The 19,776-nt window shown below is 57.4% G+C and overlaps 1 protein-coding gene across 1 annotated transcript in view; it reads right to left on the reverse strand.

Annotated features, from left to right (window-relative positions):
• Nucleotides 1-19,776, reverse strand: part of ARNT2 (aryl hydrocarbon receptor nuclear translocator 2) — a 60,885-nt gene that overhangs the window by 37,405 nt on the left and 3,704 nt on the right. The window contains exons 2-5 of the mRNA XM_090263847.1: nt 14,750-14,864; nt 8,483-8,530; nt 6,204-6,417; nt 2,716-2,929 (exon numbers count right to left, since the gene is read on the reverse strand). Of these exons, the coding sequence (XP_090119973.1) occupies nt 2,716-2,929; nt 6,204-6,417; nt 8,483-8,530; nt 14,750-14,864 (591 nt within the window). The remainder of the gene's footprint in view (nt 1-2,715; nt 2,930-6,203; nt 6,418-8,482; nt 8,531-14,749; nt 14,865-19,776) is intronic.

A 19,776-nucleotide genomic window follows, 5' to 3' on the forward strand; every position in this document is an offset into this window, starting at 1 on the left:
AGAAAAAAAAATGCAAACCTTCCCTTGTCAACAGTGTCCGAAGCCCAAGACACATTTCAGAGAAAGAAAGCAGGGCAGGTGGATAGGAGGAACCCCGCCACCTGTACCAAGGTTTAACTATACTTTTCAATCACTAAAAAGTGAACAGAATCTTTACAATTCTCAAACACAATTATTAGCAACATTCCATGCCATCTCAGGCTTCGGTGCGTCCTGTAGGGGATGGGGGGCTGTCTGCATTTACACGAGGGTGAACTGAGGCCTGGGGAGGTCACATCATTGACCCAAGGCAGAGGGTCGTGAGGTGGAACTGTCACCAGGCCTTCTGACGCCAAGGGCAGGGGCACACACACGCACACGCACACACACGCACATGCACACACACACAGCTGCTGTGAGCTCTCTCTCCTTGCACAGCTCCCAGCCCCCTGGCCGGCGTCTGCCGCGTGCACGAGAACACCGCGCCGGCTCCTTTATCTGCTGGCACGCGGCCCGAGCCATCGGCCGAGCTGGAACTCTGTCCACATTCACGAAATACCTTTCAACATAAAATAGGAGAGGAGAACGCAAACCACGCGACGACATGAGTGTGCTATGCATGGAGCAAAGCAACACGAGGCAGGTTGTATAAATATTTCACAAGAAATGAATAGGCGCCAAAGAAACATCTGGAATAACAGAGCTCTGTGGGCTGCAGTTTCCAGCGGGGTAGTCACAGCAAAGACACGAAAAATCACCAGCCCCGGGCCCTGCGGCTTGACTCACGTGCGCTCCCCCGCCGCCTCTGAGCCCAGCCCGACGCTAAACGCTTTCTCGGTGCCTAAGTGTTTGCTACATCATTGTGCCATTTCCAAGGGGCCTGGATCACATAAACATGCTTTTCTTGCCACTAAACACTATTTATATTTCAAACAACAGAAACCCAATAACAGTGTTATAATAGTTGACTCAGATAAACTCAGCATCTTTTTTTTTTTTTGGCTACGTTTATCCGTTACCTAATACGGCAAGAAATGGACTGCCCAGCATGCTCAGGATTCCAGCTGCCAGCATTCGTCCAAGGCCGGGGCTCGGGCATTCCAAGGGAAATAATCTATCCTGTGCGCGTGTGGTTTTCATGAAGTTACCTCCGTGACTGACACTTGGAAGCAGTCCATCGTTTTCCAGCGCCGATGCCGCCGGGGGGACTTCAGAGTTCAGAGGACCCCTGCAGGACCGGTCCTCTGCCTGACATCCTGCTGAAGGACTCCACCGTGTGGCTGCGCGCGACAGGCTTCTGCCCTCGGGCCCTTTTGCAAAGCATTAGGCAGGAGGCCCAGCTGCCTCAGGTGAGCTGGGACAGAACGCTGGCTGCCCCCTGCGCCGTCACACACTAGCCTGGGTTTCTGCACATGCAGGGTCCTCACAGGGTGATAGTAGGACGCCCTCCAGTCCTGTCTTCCTATTGCACAGTGGAGGGTGCTGTCTGGTGCCCCTGAGACCCCCTGCTGAGCCTGGGGCTGCAGCCTGGGATGTGTGCGCTCACAGAGCGAGGTCCGAGGGCCGCTGCACCATCCCCATGCCGACCAGCCTGGGCCCTGGGCACAAACCTTCAGATGGGCTCCTCCTCCTGCTCTCCCCAAAGGCCCGGCCCTGGACTGGGAGTTGGGCAGACCCAAGCCAGGCAGCAGAGTTTGCTGGGGCCACCGCCACCACGCCATGGCAGTCCCAGCGGCAGGGGACACCCCCGTCACGATGTGCTAAATCCTTCACTCGGAGCATCTCAGATTTACACATGCACATAAATCCCTGCGGGTCTACGAAAATGTAGATCCCGGGGGAGAAGCCTGGGAAGGGGCCTGGGACACTGCTCCTCTAAGACGCTGGCCCGCGGAGCACACTTCCTGATGACCCCAGGGTTCCCTTCCAAGAACAAATCCACGTCTGCCTTCAGGTTCACGGTTGATGAGACATCTCACAAAACAACACCAGGCCCATCTTTACAAGGAGGGGAGTGAAGCTCAGAGATCCACGGGCCCGGCGCACTCAAAGCCCAGGTGGACCGAGGCCAGGTGACTGCTGGTGCTCACGCTGCCCACATCAGAATGACCTGGAGGGTGGGTGCACGTGCAGGTCACGAGGCCCCCAGAGCTCTGAGTCGGTGGGTCTGGGGTGCAGCCAGGAATCTGCCCGTCTAGCAAGCTGACAAGGGACACGTGTGCGGCTGGCCCAGGGACCGCACTTTAAGAACCACGGGTCCCTCAGGACCCTGGAGACTCCTGGGCCGTCCGGCTCCGTCGTGGAGCTTTGGCACCACTCAGCCCTCACACGCGCGGGGCCCCGCTGACCGCTGCCTGGTTGCCCTCTGCAAGTTGGGTCCCCCAAGCCTGGGCTGAGCTACTCTGACCAGACCTGCTATGCTGGGCCAGGGGATCATACATGGTCACGCATGAGGCACAAACCTCATTACAGAGTATGTAGTTCTGGCTACTATATCAACAGCGCCTCCTTGTGGCAATATCTCTAATTGCAGGTAGAATACAGGGGGGCAAGGGTGCAGTGATAAATTAAAAACGAATTTTTATGGGATAGGAGAAATGAAGCCATTGCACAAGCGAAGTCAAATATACCCATTCCCCTGGAGGCAGCTTCTTCTGACCTGCAGTTTCCTGATCTCTTTGCTGAAAGAAATTTGTCTCGAGGGTCCAACTGCCCCCCCGAGGGTGCCACACTGACCTGTCATGGAGTTTTCTGAGGTGCACAGCTGCTCTCTCAGCTTCTCCACGTCGTCGGGGTGCACCTGCTCATAGAGGGTGCTCCCAAACCACTCTGACTGGGGCTGGTTCAGCACGGGGGTGACGGAGTCAGACACGTAGATCACCCGCCCCGTCTCGGCCGCCACCACAAACAGAAACCCATCCGCCGCTTCCAGGATGAGATGCTTCAGTTCCTGGAAAGAAAAGAGCGTCACCAGGAAAAAGAACTGGCACACACCAGCCCATCCAGTTTTCTCACTGGCAACCTTCAACTTTCTTTCCAACACCAGTTTGGGAAACCATGATTGCTTTTTTTTTTTTTTAATTTGCAAAATAAATTTTTAAAAATGCACAGAGCTTGGACCAGCCCGAAGATGCAGCCACGTTAAACGCGGTTAGCCCTGTCCTAGCCAGTCCTCTCTGAGGGAGAGAGCGGAAATGTCCAGCTCAGGGGGCGAGAGAACAGGAGGGATCAAAGGTGCGGGGTTGTCACAGGTGTGAATGGCCTCACCTACATATTCAAACCACAGCCATGCCATTGGAACAGAAGGAGGACGGAGACGAATGAGAAGGGGACAGTGGGATGACAAACGGAAAGGGGCCGTGTGACTCCCCACCCACCACATGCCACACGCCCAGGGCACCGCGTCCTCTCACTTCTGTGCTTTCTGAGTTGCATGCTGGCACTGGGTAGAAGAGCACCACCTGATGTCTGCACGTCTGTCAAACTGCCAGAACAGTCTGAGAGCCGACACCTCACCAGACTCAGCGTAATCCCAGGTGGTGGCAGGACATAAAGCATTGTCCACGTCACATCACTTTACAGCAGCAGAGGGGTTCGGGCAGCAGTCCCGGAGCCACACGGGCTCCCCGGGCTCGGGACTGGCAGCGAAGGCAGGAAGGAAGCTGCTTGGGGTCAGGGACTGGGCAGCAGGACGCCTTGTCATCAGCCCAAGAGGGACATGGAAGGGGCAACATCACTTGGGTCACAAGAGACATCTTTTCTCTGCGGTGCCTGAAGGTGGCTCCAGAGCAGCTGCCCAGCTGCATCCTCCTCACATGGAGCCCAGGGGTCCTTCTCTGCTTGTGACACGGGAACTGCCCCTGCCAGAGCTGAAAGACTAAGCACCATGTGCCTTCGAAGCCACAGGAGCACTTCCCAGCACCGTGCACCTGCTCGGGCCAGTGGGTGGCCAGTGCTCTTGCTGGGCATCTTTGTCCCAAGATGATCGTGTATGGAAACCTCTGCAGCACAGATGAAGGGCCCGCTGCATGTGGCCCTGCCCTACGTCCGCCCCCATGATGACAAAACATGGGCCTGCTGGGGAGCGGAACATAGGGGCTTGGTAAGGGTCCCTGCACCCGTGACTGGGTCAGAACTCTAACCTCCTCTGCCTGGGAAATGAGGGCGGAAGTGGATATTTAAGGAAGGGCTCATTTCACTCATTTCTCTTGCTCTGGATCTCTTCTATGCACCTCCGAGATGCTGACGCAAGGCTGAGGAGCCGGTCAGCACTTTTATTTTCGGTTTGGGGAAGATCTTGCCGACAGGAAGGACGGCAGAAAATGGCACAGGATGTCTGGGAGGGGAGCGGATTCTGTGACTGGCGGGGAGGAGGCGGAGGCTGATGACTTCATCTGTGTGTTCTCGCTTTTGTCCCGTTTGCTGGACTGTGGGAAGGGCTCGGGGGACAGAGCCTCACGCTCGCCGCGGGTCCCTCTTCCTACCACCACCCACAATCTCTGTCTCCCAGGAGCACGGCACCCACGGCCAGGGTCCCGTTCTTGGTTAAACCGACAGTAAGGCAGAAAGGGCATGGACTTTGGAGGCAAAGACTCCCCTCTCTGTGCTTTTTTCCCTGTGAGATTTCATGAGGTGAAATGAGACCCTGGGGGGAAGGACACAGGAGGTTCTCAGCACAGGCAGCCGCTCTATCGTCAGAAACATGCCAGGTCACCGAGAGAAACATGGGTGGAACTAATCACTGTGTAACTGCCCTCTCTCTCTCCACTCCAGCAGCTTAGCCCTGGCTCACTCATGGATAATAAAGATCAAGTTCAAATATCACCCCAGCAGGGTGTTTGGACAAATTCAAGAAATGGAGGGAAGAGCTTTCTGCTCGTCCTAGCAGTGAGTGGGTACAGAGCACACCCCGGGCTGGCTGCCCACCGGCTCTCACCCCTCACTGTGCGCTAAGGTTTCTGCTCCTGCCACCTTCCCTGCCCGTCACCACAAACATGCGATGGGGGAGCTACCTATGCCCTGAACCCCCAGGCTCCACGTCCTCCCGGCCACGGCCACGCCACTGCCTGCAAGTGGGCAGCGGGCCACTGAGCGATGAAAGACGAGATGCCTGCCCCACGCCAGGCACAGATTCACGCCGCCTCCTCATCCCTCGTCCTCTCTGGCCCTCGCTCCCAGGGCGTGTCTCCGCACACCCGCCTTTGCCACTCCTGCCCGATGCTCCCTGCTCCCTGTTCTCCTCCAGTCAAACCGCCCGGGCCCCCGCCTTTCCACACACACTCTGGGGCTCCTTCCCAGCCACCAAGGCTGCCTCTGTCCTGGAACGTCCCCCCTGAGGACCTCGGACACCTCCGCTCCTTCATTTGGGCCACAGCTCGGTGCCTCCCAAACACTCCGTTACTTTCCGGGCCCTGCAGCTGCACACGGGGGCACCTGTCACTGCTCTTCACCAGCAACGCATCCCGCTGCCTTCCCCATGCCCCGCGCTGCACACGAAGGGCTTTCAATCCAGCAGCTCTTCACCTGCACAGCCCCTGAGTCAGGAAAGCACAAAGCTCACCTTCGCTGCAGAGACGAGTAAACTGAAGCTGAGCGTGTCTGCCCGTTTCCCCCACAACCAGCGTGCAGCACGAGGCCTCGGAACAACGTCCATTTCTAAAATACGACCCCACTAACCATCTCCTGGGTCTGTGCTTCCCAACTATTCAGAGACTAGTAGAGCTGTTCAAACATGGCTTTGGGGTCCGACCAACCTGTGTCAACACCGGGCCCTGCCAACTAGCAGCTGACTGGCTTCAGGCAAATGGCCTCAACTTCCTTTACCAAACAGGGGTGAGTCACAGAGGCTGCTTCCTGGGCCTGAATGAGGGGCAAATGAAAGGACACACAGAAAGGTCTGCCTCCGACCAGGCCCGGAAAAATGGCCGCCAGGTGCCGCGACAATGGTCCTTATTGTCACTTAGTTGGTATGACTGCTACCAACACAATGACCAGCCTGACCCCGGCTCCCCCAGCCCATGGAACCGGGTGGCGTTTGCTGACTTCTCCCTGCGCCAGCGTGGCAGGCACATTGTTCGGATGCTGAATGTCCTTGGAAGGACGCAGAGGTCAGACCCACACCCCAGAAGACAGCCTCCTGGGGCAGCGAGGACACAAGGTCCTGACTGCATCCCTCCCCCAGCCTGGGGCCCCGCTTCCCCACCAGGACGCTGAGGGACAGGTACCTGCTCAGTGAGGAAGGAAGGCTTGTAGGCGCCATCTGTGGACTTGTTCCCCGTGCCCCGCATGGACTTCATGTGCGACACCGCCATGCGCAGGATGGTCAGCTTGTCGGGCTTGCGGGCCAGTGCACTGCAGGTGGGGACCATGTCCGAGAGCTCGGTGATGTACTGGGTCATCTTGTTCCGCCGGCGCCGCTCAATCTCACTGTGGTTCTCCCTTCCCGGAGGCGCACCAGGAGGGGGAGAGAGAAGCGTCAGGTCAGGGTCACCGGCTGACAGGATGCAGCGGCACCAGGGAGTGGGACCAGCGCAGGATGGCTGGGTGCTCTGAACACACTGGGCAGGGCAGCTCCCTGACACCTGAGCAAGATTTGGTCTCTGTGTCGGGGACCAGGCTTCTGCAGGGGCTTTGGTCTCATCACTAAAGGTCCTGAAATCGTCCCCCATGAACCTAGGGATTTGGTAATAAGCACCAAGAATTCACATCCTCCCCTGGATAGCAGCCAGAGCTACCAGGAAAGCCACCGGGGTGGGGGACAGCCTCATGCACACCCCCCAACTGGGAGCAGCTCCAATGCACCCACTGCCTGGCAGGCCCATCAACGACCATATGTGATGGAGTCCCGTGGAGCTGGCTCGCGCAAACTCAACATTTGGGAAGCCTGTCCGTCTTCCTCTCTTATTGTTAACGTGTGGAGGAAAGACCGAAGCTGGGGTTTGGACTCCGACAGAGAGTCTACGGTTAAAAGATGGGACCCAGCACAACAGGTTCCCTGTCACCCTGCCCAGCCATTTCATCACTGACAGGGACCTTCAAGGTCAAACAAACTCATCCCTCACGTCTCCTCCTCTTTCTGTTCGAGACCCCAGGAACCATCATTTCCTAAGGGGACACAGCTTGGAATGTTATCTCAAGGGGAATTTTGAATGAGAGAAACCAAAATTCATTGTTTCTGCCCAAAAGGGAGGCTGTGGGAGGCGAGGGCCCTCGGGGATGGAGGGGGGCAGGGGGAGGCGGGCGCCCTCACTCCCAAGGTCAGCTCCCTGTCAGGAACAAAGCGCCCGCCACTGCGACCCGCCCCGGGAGACCCTGACCGTCCCAGCCCGGGTCCGGCCTGCACCAGGGGAAACAGCAAACTCTGTTATGTTCCCGTTTTGTTTGGATTAGAGGCTCGAGCGTCATCAGGGGTCAAGTGCTGACCGTCCTCCCTCCTCCCTCCCCCAGAGCCACAGCAGGGGGACAGAGGGACCAGTGTCAGGGAGCAAAGCACGTTCACGCGGGCTGCGAGACCCCGGGAAGCCCTGGGCCTACATGGAGACGCACGTTCCGCCTGGATTCAGGGAGCGTGTGCTCCGTCCACAACCACAATGTGGAGGAAGGAACCACAGCAACGGTGGCCGCCAGGGGGACGCGCCACCTGGGGAGGTCGGCAGGCCCGGGGCTCCACACGGACATCGTTCTCCTAAAGGTGTTTAGAAAATAACCGAGGCTGTCAATCTGAACTGTGGATGTGGAGGCCGGAGGAAGGTGCCTGTCAGCGGGGGCAGGTGTCCAAGGTCACCCACAGCCAAGGTTAGGGATGTTTGGAAGGCGGACGGGGACGAGTGTCCGGGCAGGCCCTTCCATAAGTGAAGTGAGTGCAGACTGATGGAGCGGTTTGCGCCTTTCTCTCCCACTGCCAAACCTCCTACTATAGCTTACCAAACAAAACAGGAAAAAATTAAAAGGATAGTGAGCCGTGGGACTGGGCCACCTTCCCCTTCTGTATGTGACACACGGAACCAGCGGCCCCTGAGCCGCGCTCCTGTCTGCGGGGTGGTCTGTACTCCGGTTACAGACGCTGTCACGGGGCCAGCGAGTCACCCAGTTCCTAGGAACCCAGAGTCCAACTTCATATCCAGAACAGGGCCTGAACCCCAGGTTCCATGGGTTTCTCCTTATTTTCTGTGGTGGAATATGAGGCCTAAATCTTGACTGTTTATCTAAACTTAAACTCTGTGGCTGTCTTTTAACAAGAAACCCATTAACATTGGCAGTCACTGTTTGAAAAATGCCAACAGAGTCACTACCTTCTTACTTAACCATCAACAGTCTGGGCTGGGATGTGGCAGGGTTGCTGCTAGCTTCCCGTCACTGGGCACAGAACGGGGGACAAGCGTGGGGTCAAACCACAGGCCATGGCTTTGTCGGTGACAAGAGACATGGAAAATCGTGTCTGCCCCAGTCAGGGGATGCCTGGCTACAGGCTCCTTTACGTCGAAGGAACAGAAAGTGAACTCACCTGGAAAATTTGCTGGGACCTTCCCCGTCTTCATCATCAAAGTCCATTCTGAAAAGTCAAGGTCACGAGTGAGCATCATGACAGGCAGGACGTTTCGCTGGTCACGGCAGCAGCGGGCACAGAGGGGCCTGACTCGGGCAGACGGTTGTCCAGCCACCCCCACCACTGGCAGCAAGGGAAACAGTATCTCCACATGGTCATCACACAGGCTCAGGACAAGGAAAGGCCAAACGCACGGCCTTCACGTCCTTGGTGCGCACAGCACGAGCATGTGGGAGGGGACGTTTGCTGCCGCCGGGCCCTCCCGCTGAGCCAGAGGGTCTGCGCTCCTCGCCTCCCCTCATTGTGGGGACGCTGCGCCCCCCACATCACTTATGCTGCAGTGAGACTTCCTTTTCTATTTCACTTTGTGGCCCATGAACAGACTGAAAAAGCTCACAGGAGTTTAAAACAGGGAGTTTGAAGGGCGATGGAGGGAGTCGGAGGAGAAGAAGACCCACGGCTGTCCGGGCTACGAAAGAATGCAGCCGGCCTTGGCGCGTCCACATGAAAAGGACATTTAAGGCCACCCCGCTCTAAAGTCCGGGCCCAAATAAGTGAATGTGGAGGGAGAAGTGCGCACTGGGAGCCTCGTCCACTCCACGTGGTTGCCTGCTTGTTGAAATTCACTAAATAAACACTCCTATCCCCACTTTGCCGGGCCCTTCACTATAAACATAAAACAAAAAGTCTTGATAGATATTTGTTTAAACAATATCCCAAACTCTCCTCAAGAATCCCGTGTTCTCTGACGTCAGCGGAGTCCGCGCTGAAGACATCAGCGGGGCAGATGGGCACTTAATTAGTATAAGGGGCACCCAGCATTTTCGGGGCAAAATGAGAACTGGCTCCGATGTCTCGGATCTCGGGACGTCCAGGGGAGGGGGCGCCTTGGGGACGAATGCCTCAGAGCCCCCACTCCCCCCAGCTTGCTCTTAGTGCGACCGAAGGACTAGGTGAGGCCCAGCCCCCAGGAATCCTGAGCAGAAGGAAGGCTGGGCGGCCCGGCAGCCAGGACCCAGAAGGTCCTTGTCAGCCAGAACGGAGTAGGTGTGGAAGACCACAGCTCCGGACACCTGGGAGACATGACCCCCACCCCCGGTCCTGAGGGCGGAGTTCTGTGGGTCATGGCAACTGGAGGAGGAGGCAGAGGCCACCCAGGCCACCAGGAAATGGCCGAGCTGCCCAGGAAGAGCCACTGAGTCCAAGCACATCCCTATTGGGATGAATCGTGTTTTCTAGGCTTTGGGGTAACCAAGGGGACGTGGGCACCAGGATTAGACAGGGCAGAGGAGCATTCTCTCCTTTAAAATGGTATCATGGGAGCCCTGGCCAGGTGGCTCAGCTGGCTGGAGGGTCGCCCCACATACACCAAGAGGGTGCAGGTTTGATCCCCACTCAGGGCGCATGCATGGGGTCGAGGGACGGGGCAAGCCAATCAACGTTTCATCCTCACACTGATGTTTCTCTCTCCCCCTTCCTCTCTCTCTAAAAGTCAAAGAAGGCATCCTCGGGTGAGGATTAAAAAAACTTGAATGAAACGGTGCCATGGGTTTGCTTTTGTGTTGTCTGCGGGCAGTGTGGCCACAACTCTCATCTGGGTCTCCGTCTGCCCGGGAGGGTCCCTGGGGACCCTGGACGTCCCTACAAGAGGGCAGCGGAGCTGCTGGGAACAAAAGAACAAAGGAGTCAAGGCCCCGGGAGAGAGGGCCTTCTCGGTCCCGTTAAAACCTGTGCAGAGAAAAGCAAGGCCAGAGGAAAGGGACGCGAAGGGGGTCGTAGAGGTGAAGACCACAGACCCGCCACCGGGAGGGGCAGGCAGCGCCCCTGATGACACGGCCAGGGCCGCCACGCACCAACCAGCAGCTGCAGCGAGTCTGTGTTCTAGGAAAACAAGGCCCAAAGGCACGACTTCTAAGTGAAGCAAAGCCGCCGCCAACCACGCACAGGGGCTCAGCCCCCACCTCGTCCTTCCTGCAAGTGACGGGCGCAGAGCCACACTGCCACCTGGTGTCCACCCCCGGAATGAGCACAATGGCTCCCCAAGGCCCCTGGGCTCTCAGGACCCATTCAGGGCTCAGGAAAGAGATCCCGTTTTCAAAACTCCAGGGGCTTCAGGCAAGCGTTGAGCCAAACCGCAAGTGGATGGGGGGTACAGGAACCCTGAAACTGCCTGTTAGCTCTAGCTGCAGTGAGTGCGGTCACTGGGCCCTGCAAGATGCAATTAGCCAGCCCTCCCTCCTTGGCCCGCACGACCTTTTAGGGGCTTCAGGGTGCCCTGCCATCCCGACTCTCCCAGTCGGAGAGGATTCCCGGGACACAGGGTGTCAGAGCTAAAACTGGGGAAGTCCAGGCCCGCCAGGACAGCCGGTCACCCTCGTCTTCCCACAGACAGCTCTGTCCTGCACCCAGACAGCCATGCGGCAGACAAGTGGGTGACCATGACCCCCACGTGGTCCCAGCGAGGGCCAGGTCCGCCCAGTTTTCCACAAAAACAAGGAACCACGAGACTGTGCCTCCCACCTGCGCATGTGAGCGCACGCAGACGGTCATCAGATTTAGTCACCAGAACAGCGTGTGGTGGGGTGAACCGGGAGAGGCTCACGTCCTCAGGGTGGCCCACCGGACCTCCAGGCCTCACGGCTGACGGCAACACAGGAAACACGCGGCTTCAGAGCTGTGCCCGCCAAGACTGCCAGCAGGTCTCTGTGGCCACTTTAGACAGGACAGCAAGAGCCACGCTTGCTGCTCCCACTAGGGAGACTCTCACTAAACCTTCCTTCGTTTTACGCCTTTTACTGTCTCTGTGGCACCGAAGCATCTGGATAATAAGGGAGAGGAACGAAGGTGAGACTTTTTTAAGTGGTCACTTAAAAGAACTCGGTATAAGGAGTGGGCGACGTATGCATCTTCCGGATATGGGCCGCGAACGCAGGCCCCCTCACTATCCTGCTGTCCGGTTCCAAGTCTCACCTTGCTAAAGCGCCGCAGACGGCAGCTGCTTCTGGGCCTGTGATTAGGTATAAGGGGTATGAGTCTCCCTAGCAGGGCTGTGAAGTAATAACGCTTCATCAAGTATGAGCCACCACACAGAACTCACTCACGCTCTTAGAAAAGGCCGTTCCGATACCCGGGTCCCAGAAGGACAGCCACGGAGCCGCCTGGGACCCGCCTGAGGCATCTTCAAACAAAGGTGACAAGACACCGGAGCTGGCAAACGCTCTCCCTTCAGACATGGATGGTGCAGGGCCCCCACCGTGCCTGTCTCTAAACGCTCAGCAACCCAGCAAAGCATCTGCTCTGGTCAACACGCCTTCCGCTGGGCCGTGGTGCAGCAGCCAGGGGCTGTGAGGCTGGCCTAATTGGGCGCAACTTAGAAATCATTTTTCTCAGAAGCCCAGCACTGGGCCCCAAGGCAGCAGGAAGGGCCTGGGGCGTCGCTGCCCGCAGCTGCGCAGGGGCGGGCACAGACATCTAATCCCTGCCACTCCCCGGTGGCTTCAGCAGCACCAAGCACGCCCCTGTGGGAGCCCCCCGACGCCTCGCCCCTGCCGCGCCATTGCTGAGACCAGGAAGGTCTCTGCAAAAACAGAGTTCGGGTGAATAGCTTCTGCTCCTGTTTCCTACAAGTTGAATCACTTTTTAAAGAATCTGAAACTTCTGAATCTTCACCTTGTGTCCCCACCACCGGCAGCCTAGGAAGCCTGCCAGGACGCCATTGGGGAAGGGAGAGCATTAAGCCCAAAGCGTCCACAGTGCTGGGTGATGCCAAGAGGAGCCCAAGCCCACAGGGGTCAGCTCCACTTGGCTTTGAAATGCTAGGGCGGGATGGGTAGATACCCTGGGAATTTGGGACACTTCCTGCCACCAGAATAACCGGTCAGAGTGGGAGAACCAGGCAAGGAACGAGCCGAGAGGGGGCCCTTGATGGCCGCCTTGTCCCCTGTCCACCCCCTCCCCCCGCTGTCCACTCCTGTGCCTCTCCAACTGTGCCACACTCTCAGAGGGACGGAGGTGGAAGAACACCGTGCAGCCTGGAGAGGGGGCACGCGCCCTGTGTGGGGTCACCCAGGTCCTCGGCTAGGCGTGCAGGCTGTGTTCCGAAGAGGACATCAAGTTCTAGAACAGCCTCAGTCACAGGGTTTCAGCAAAACATGCAGAAACATCAGCTGCGAGGATTACTATGGAAACAGCCCTGGGAAACGGAGCCTTCTGTGCTTAGACATGGAGGAGGCGTCCCTGCGTACTGGGGCTCGGCCGCAAGGACCCGGGCTGGACGGCTCCCTCCTCCGATGGGGAAGAGGAGCAGGCACGTGGCCCTGGGAAGGAGGAGCCCTGGGAAGAGCCCCCTGCAGGGTGTCAGCGCCCATGTCTGCCCGAAGGGCCTGCGCCCTCGTCCTCCTGGCCAGGCGCTGTGTCCTCGGCTGCTCTGTCTCTTCTTTCTCGGTGTTCTGCGTCCTTGGCTGGGCCTCAGCCTGCCACCCTCCCCTCCACAGCCAGTGTCATGCTGTGATCCGCACAGAAAGGGACGGCTGGGAGGGCCTTGCAGAAACAAGACCGAGCCCAGCTCAAGGAGCAAGCAGAAGTCCCGGGCTGGACGCCACGCCAGGCGGGTGGGCGGTCAGGAGCTCGGAGGCCGGGTGGGAGGCCCCCTGAGCAGGGCACCGACCAGAACACACCTGCAGGAGGGGCGGCCACAGCTCCTGGCACAGGCGCCGAGACCACTCCCGACACAGAGAGGGCGCCTCGTCCTGACCCTCCACCTGCACTCGGCCAGACCCAGCCCACCCCCTCCTCCAAGAGCTCCTGCTGGGCACTCCATGGGGCTCTGGCCCCCAGGATGGATGGCAGCTAGAGATCGCAAACATTGAAAACAATCTTAAAAGACCTGGAAGATCTGACTGCTGTGGCTCAGTGGATTGAGCGCCGGCCTGCGAGCCAAGTGTCGCCGGTTCGATTCCCAGTCAGGGCACATGACTAGGTTGCACGTCAGGTCCCCAGTTGGGGGCGCAAGTGAGAGGCAACCTCACAGTGATGTTTCTCTCCCTCTCTTTCTCCTTTCCCCTCTCTCTAAAAGTAAATAAACAAACAAATAAAGAATTTAAAAAAAGAAAAAAATACCTGGAATCTTCTTTAACAAACAGTAACTTGATAAGCCTGAGAGCAACCCAGACTCCGCAGAGCTCAGGCCCAGGAGCAGCAGCAGCTGGTTAAATGGAACGGCTGTGTCTGCCAATGGCCCCAGGGCAGACGGGCTGCATCTCAGGACACAGCTTACCTGAGGACCTGCCCCAGGCACCCACCTGGCTTATTATAGCTCCGCTGGCAAGGGCAGTGGTGGGTGGGGACGGGGCTGCCTCAGCACCCTGGGCGGGTGGGATCCCGCTGATGCAGGGAAAGCCGGCAGAGCCGCGGAGCTCGCCTTCTCGGCCCTGTTTGCCCTCCCAAGAACCACCCAGATCCCAGGGCCCCTCTGAGGACGGCGCTGGGCGCACACCGTGCTTTGTACAACCTGAAATTGTCATGCTGAGGCTGAACATGCTTTTCCTCCTAACCTGCTCCATCCCCAGTCTTCACACACAGCACCCCTGCCCCTGCCCAGGCCTTGCACCCGACTGGTGCCTTCTGCTGTCGGGGGTGGGGAGGGTCTGTGTGCTTTTAGAAATTATGTCAAAAGGACACACCGATCTCACTTCAAGAGAAACGCTGTGTACCAAATACTTCACTGAAAAGAAAATTGAGCCCTGGCTGGTGTGGCTCGGTGGACTGAGCTCTGAGCCAGAATACACTTGAGTCGATGCCATTTGGGTCCCAGCAGCTCGGGAGGGAGATCCTTCCGGTCCTGCTAGAACTTCCCACACTACCAGTATCACCCACGGAGCAGCGTGTCCTGCAAGCCGCCCAGCACCCAGCAAAGACCGGCAGCCCGAGGAGAGGGCGGCAGCGCCAGGGGTCTAGCTGCCCAGTGGCTGCAGCTCAGGGGGTGGACGTGGCCGGGGAAGTGCCTCCTCGGGGTGATGGCCTGGGCCACGGCCAGGATTGCAGGGCTCATTCTCCCCAAGAAGGCACGCAGACGAGGTCCCAGCAGGGCGCTGAAGCCCAGCCACTCAGAGGCCCATCACGTGCAGAGTTCGAGGCCTTGCAAAAGCTGAACAGGACGCACCCCACGGGGCCAGGGGGTGGCTCACGTACGCAAGCGCGGTTCCCAGGCACGCTGAGGTCGCTTACCCGGAGCGCCGCTTTCCTCCACGGGCGGGCACGGCCCCCGCCATCCTCACCTGTCCGGAGGCCGCCATGGGTGCTACGGGCAGCGTCACCGCGCCGGGGAGGTCAGAAGCCATTTCTGGAATTCAGCAAAGACGAGAGCTTTTGTCAATCCAGGAAACACAAGGACACTGACCGAGGGCACCAGAGGCCCCGCCCAGGGGGAGAGCCCACGGACCCGGTCCCGGGCTGCCTTGGCCGTCCCCGCCTGGGCCCTGCCCCTCGCTCCTCTCCCCCGATGCAGCAAGCCCGCATCTAACTCAGTGGTTAAAGGGAGTGAGCACAGCTTCGCAGCTCCGGTGACAGGCTCTTGGGTCCTGCCCACCTGGAGGCAGGTAAGTTGTCCAGGAATCCAAGCGCATCAAAGAGCCGCCCTGATAGCAACTACTGAGGACCCTGATGGGCCCACCCCGCGGGCACCACGCATCTGTCCCCACAGCAGCATCCACGCGCTCTGCCCGCTCCCTGGACATCTGTGTTCAAGCAGAAAGACTCCTCCCCACCCTAAATTTGCACTCAGAGTTCTGAATACAGAGCCTCGTGGCCCCTACATTCATGACGAGGAGAGTGGAGGAGAGCGAGGTGCAGGGGCCGCAAAGGCGTCACCAGGCTGCACCACGAGCCGGTGACAGCAGCTCCACGGCCAGCAGTAGCTGCGGATTTACGGGACAAGAAAGCCGGGTGTTAGCTGAAGCGCCCCTCCTGCGTCTCACTGTCTTACACACCATTTCTTAAAAGCCAGACACTTCTGGAAGTTCATCGAGGCAATGTTAACTTACTAACTTGCGCATCCCTGAGTTCAAAGCCACCACAGTTTCAGGGCTTCTCCACCCCACTTCGGGGACGGTTCCTGAACTTGGCCACCCTTGCTCAGGCCAGGAAAAGACAAGCCCAGTCCTTGCACAGCCTCACGGGCCTGGTCGTCCTCGGTGATGGCCTCTCTGAGCTCAACTCTTAGCCAGGGCAGGGGGAAGCCACAGTCTACAAGGATATTTTTGAAAGAGGCAGCGTGGAGAGCGGGTGCCCAGGGCACTCAGACCGGCATGTCTCTGCTCTCTGCCTCCTCCGGGAACCAGGGGGTGGTCGGGGGCAGTCAGGGGCGGGGGAGGCTCTGACGCGGAGCCGCCGTTACGCCCAGAGACACTGTTTCATAAACACATTCCAACATCAGTCGGAACTATCCCACTTGAAACTTCCTGAAGAATTTTACGATACTAATAAACAAAATCTTAATTTAGCCACTCCATGACGTTCCCAAAAATTTGAGTGACTACAGTTGTTTTATTTTCCCAACCAATGTACATATTAAAAATATTCAAGAAAAAAAATCCATTTCTTAAGGTAATCCTCCCACCCTTAGGCAATTACTGTACTGGGCAGCAAGACCTCATAACCTGATCATTAGCTTTTTGCTGATCAGAAATCTGTAATTTTTTCTGAAATGGAGGTTCATTAAGTCCCCAAAAGCCACCACTTCCCAAAACAAGTCCCATGGAATGTCAGGCCCTCAAGATTCTATAAGAAAAGGGTTTTGTGGCCAACAAGTTTTCATTACAAACATCCTCAGAGTTCCAGATAAGGAAGCAACTTGAACTCTCATTTACCCGGCATATGGTAAAGGTCCTATGTGTGGAAGCATGTGGCATTATCACCTGCACAGCTCATGTACCGCGCAACACGCTTAAGTATGTTAAAGCCACTACCTCCCGCCTGCCTCTGAGTGAGGATGTTCCGGCTGGAAGAGATTAGTCCCAAATGCAAATGTACAAATAATGCCCACCCCTTCCCTGCCCCAAGGACCCACCAGCTCAGAATGGGGGCTGGGGGCAAAGTTAGGGAAAAAAATGATATCCGTCCCATTTTATTTGGAGAAAACAAAGTGATGAATTGCTTTTTGTAAAACGAGTTATAGAAGGTAAAGCTCCATCCACAGACATCGCGGCTATGGGGCAGTGCTGAGGAATCTGGGAAGCCCCCTCTTTTCCTCAAGAGGAGGCGGGAGGGAGGAGAAAGGAGTGACGTGACACACGCAGGCAGGTGCCACGGGGACCAGGCCAGGCACAGCCTCGCGGTCTCCTCAGCACCTAACGCTGTCCTGGCCCCCAGGCAGCAGAGGGCTGACCCCGGGTGAAAAGGAGAGGCGCCCCGTGGAGACAGGAGCGGGCATGTTCGCTGGCGAGAGGCCACGTACCCAAACCAACTCAACCCCACACACAGGGATGGAACGTCCAGTTGCACAAAAACACACCTGCTGTGGGGCGGCCAGGTCTCACCTCCAGTTCCCCCACCTCCCGTTCTCCCTGCGACCCTGTCCCTTCACCCACCAGTGAGCTACCGTCACACGGTCCACCTCTCGTGAGGGCCAGCAGTCCCTTTTCTGTCCCCACCCTCTGTGGGTGCGGCCCCCATGGCCGCATCTCGAGCATCTTCTCCTGGTTTCCAGGGACCAACGACCCTCCCTCCCGCCCGCCTCACAAGCCCGCCAGCCCAGCCCCCACCCCCCAATACCAGCTTCCTCCCTCCATCTAGTCTCTGGCTGGTGATCTCATCCAGGCACTTGGCACCCACCCCATTTCTGTGCTGATTCCCGAACCCGGGCACCCGGTCCTGCTGTCACCTCCTGAAGGTCCGTCCAGCCTCTGGCGGTGGCTGCTGGCCATTCTCAGGGCCTCCTTGGTCTCCCCACATCCACTATTTCCCTCCCATTCGTTCTCCACGGGGAAGCCAGATCGGGCCACTCCAGCCCTTATATCCTCCATGGCTGCTGTTTGCTCTGAGCACAAAGGAGTTCCCTACCATGACCCCCCTCTCTGGGGTGGCCAGGCCACTGCCCACCTCTCCAGCTTGGAAACCCCATGTTCCCTCCCACCCCAGGGCCTTTGCACATACTATGTCCTGCAGCAACAAAGCTCCCTTCCCTCCCTTCACCCCGTTAACTCCCCACAGGCTTTTAGATTTCCCACTGTCCCACAGAAGCCTGTCCCTGGCCGCCAAGCGTAGGGCTGGCCGGTCCCCTGTTGTCCATGCCTATTGTACCTGTGCGCCTGCTCTGAATGGAGGAAGGCTGCTGCCGCCCAGGTGGAGGATGGCATGGCCTGAACGCCAGAGCTGAGAAGAGGGCGTTCGGGAGGAAAGCAATGACGTCAGAGCCGAAAAGGGAAGATTCTAAAGAGCCCGGTCACCTGATCCTCCTACATGGGAACTGCATGGGGCAAAAAATATCTGGAGGAAGGAAAGTATGGCTGGGTTGGCCGCACACGAGATCTGCCACGCCCTGTGCCTGACCCTGGGGACCGTCCCAGAGTAGCGGCGGGAGCATTTACACCCCACCCCCATTCAGTCAGGGGGCCGCATGCTCACGGAGTCTGGTGCTGGTTTTGGCTCTGTCACTGTGTCATGCAGTGTCTCCATTATGTTCCAGCTGAGCGATGCGGCTAATCAGGATACTCCTCCCTCCCCAGCGGTCGCCCTAAGAAAATGGGACTCTGTTTCCATTATAATGCAACCAGGCTGGCAAGGCTCTCATTTTAAGTCAGGAGTTGTGCTAGAAAATGGGCTCAGTATTGAGTGTGATGGAGACATGTAGCTGTGTAATTTCATACTGAGAGCTGCACGCTGTGTGAGGGACAGGGATCCACTGGGAGCATCCAGGAAGGCTTCCTGGAGGAGGTTGCCTGGTGCTATCCCAGCAGTGCAGTGCAGACATTGGGAGGAAGCAAGCATATTAAAGGTGCCTTTTTCCCAAATGTATTCCTTGATGGCTCCAGGATTTCTGAGCAGACCCGTTCATGCTCTCTTGCTCACGTCCTTTTACCCCCAACGGCAACTCTACAAGATCTAGAATCTTCCCCTACCTCAAACGCCGCCCCCAGCCCTCTTGTATAGCTCTCTGCTCAGGGCCCCTGGTCACAACCAATGACAAATGCACAGACAGAAACCTCTCTCTGCACAGCAGTCCGACCCCAAATGCAAACACCCCACCCCCACCCCAAGAAACACTGTTTTCCAGTATCTTCCTGCTCAAAGACACAAAGTTGCAATGAGGTTTCCAGCTCCTTTTAGCCTCGTTCCCCACAAGCTGAGGGTGTTCAAAGCTCCGCCATAATTCAGAAGACCCATCTGGCTTACCAGCTCGGCACTCTCTCACCGGGCAAATGCAGACATGTCGTATAGCATTCCTACGACACGGCACAGGCAGCAAACACTGGGGGGACCCAGAAGCTTGAGAGGATTTCGTACAGATGGAACATGGGAAATGAACACGCATCCCTGCGCCCCGCTCTTTCACGTGCATCTAAATGAGAAAGACTCTCTTCCATCTTCTCATGGGGGCGGGGGGGACAATTAATGACACGCAAACTATCACTACACAACAACACAGAGTGTTTTAATGATTACTCGAATGTAAGAAAAACCGGGAAGGTTCTCTCTGTGGGCGGGAGAGAGGGAGGGAGGCAGCGGACCCAAGGGCTCTCTCCTCCCGGATCTTCTCCCTTCAACAATCCCTTCCACAGAAAACACACTCAACGCCACAGCCCTACCTTTTCAGAGCTATTACACAGATCTTTCTTCCCCGAGACCAGCACCTTCTTGGGAGGATCCGCGTAGGAGAAATGTCAGGAACCTCTGGGCGGAAGCAAGCTGCATTTGTATTCTGCTCAGAAAATGTCATCACAGATCTGTTTACCTTAACTGTGGACCATGATTCAGCCGTGACAACTGTCTTGCATACTGATCAATGTATTTGCAGCAAAATTTCTAACATTAACTGCTTAGGCTCTGAAAAACCGGTGACTTAGATTTCTGATGCAACCACAATATACATTTAGAATATCTACAAAATCAAAGCATCTCAGGGGGGATCAGAAAGGATTCCTCCTGATGTGCCCAGGAGGGAGGGTCTCTTCCCCAAGGCCCCCCGTGGGGTAGGATTTCTGTAGCACCGTGAGCAGAAAAATCATTCGGTGGAGAGCCGGGGATTCTGACCCCAG

This window comes from Furipterus horrens, unplaced genomic scaffold (assembly GCF_987537825.1).
Source record: "Furipterus horrens unplaced genomic scaffold, mFurHor1.1.pri manual_scaffold_16, whole genome shotgun sequence".
Taxonomy (NCBI): Eukaryota; Metazoa; Chordata; class Mammalia; order Chiroptera; family Furipteridae; genus Furipterus; species Furipterus horrens.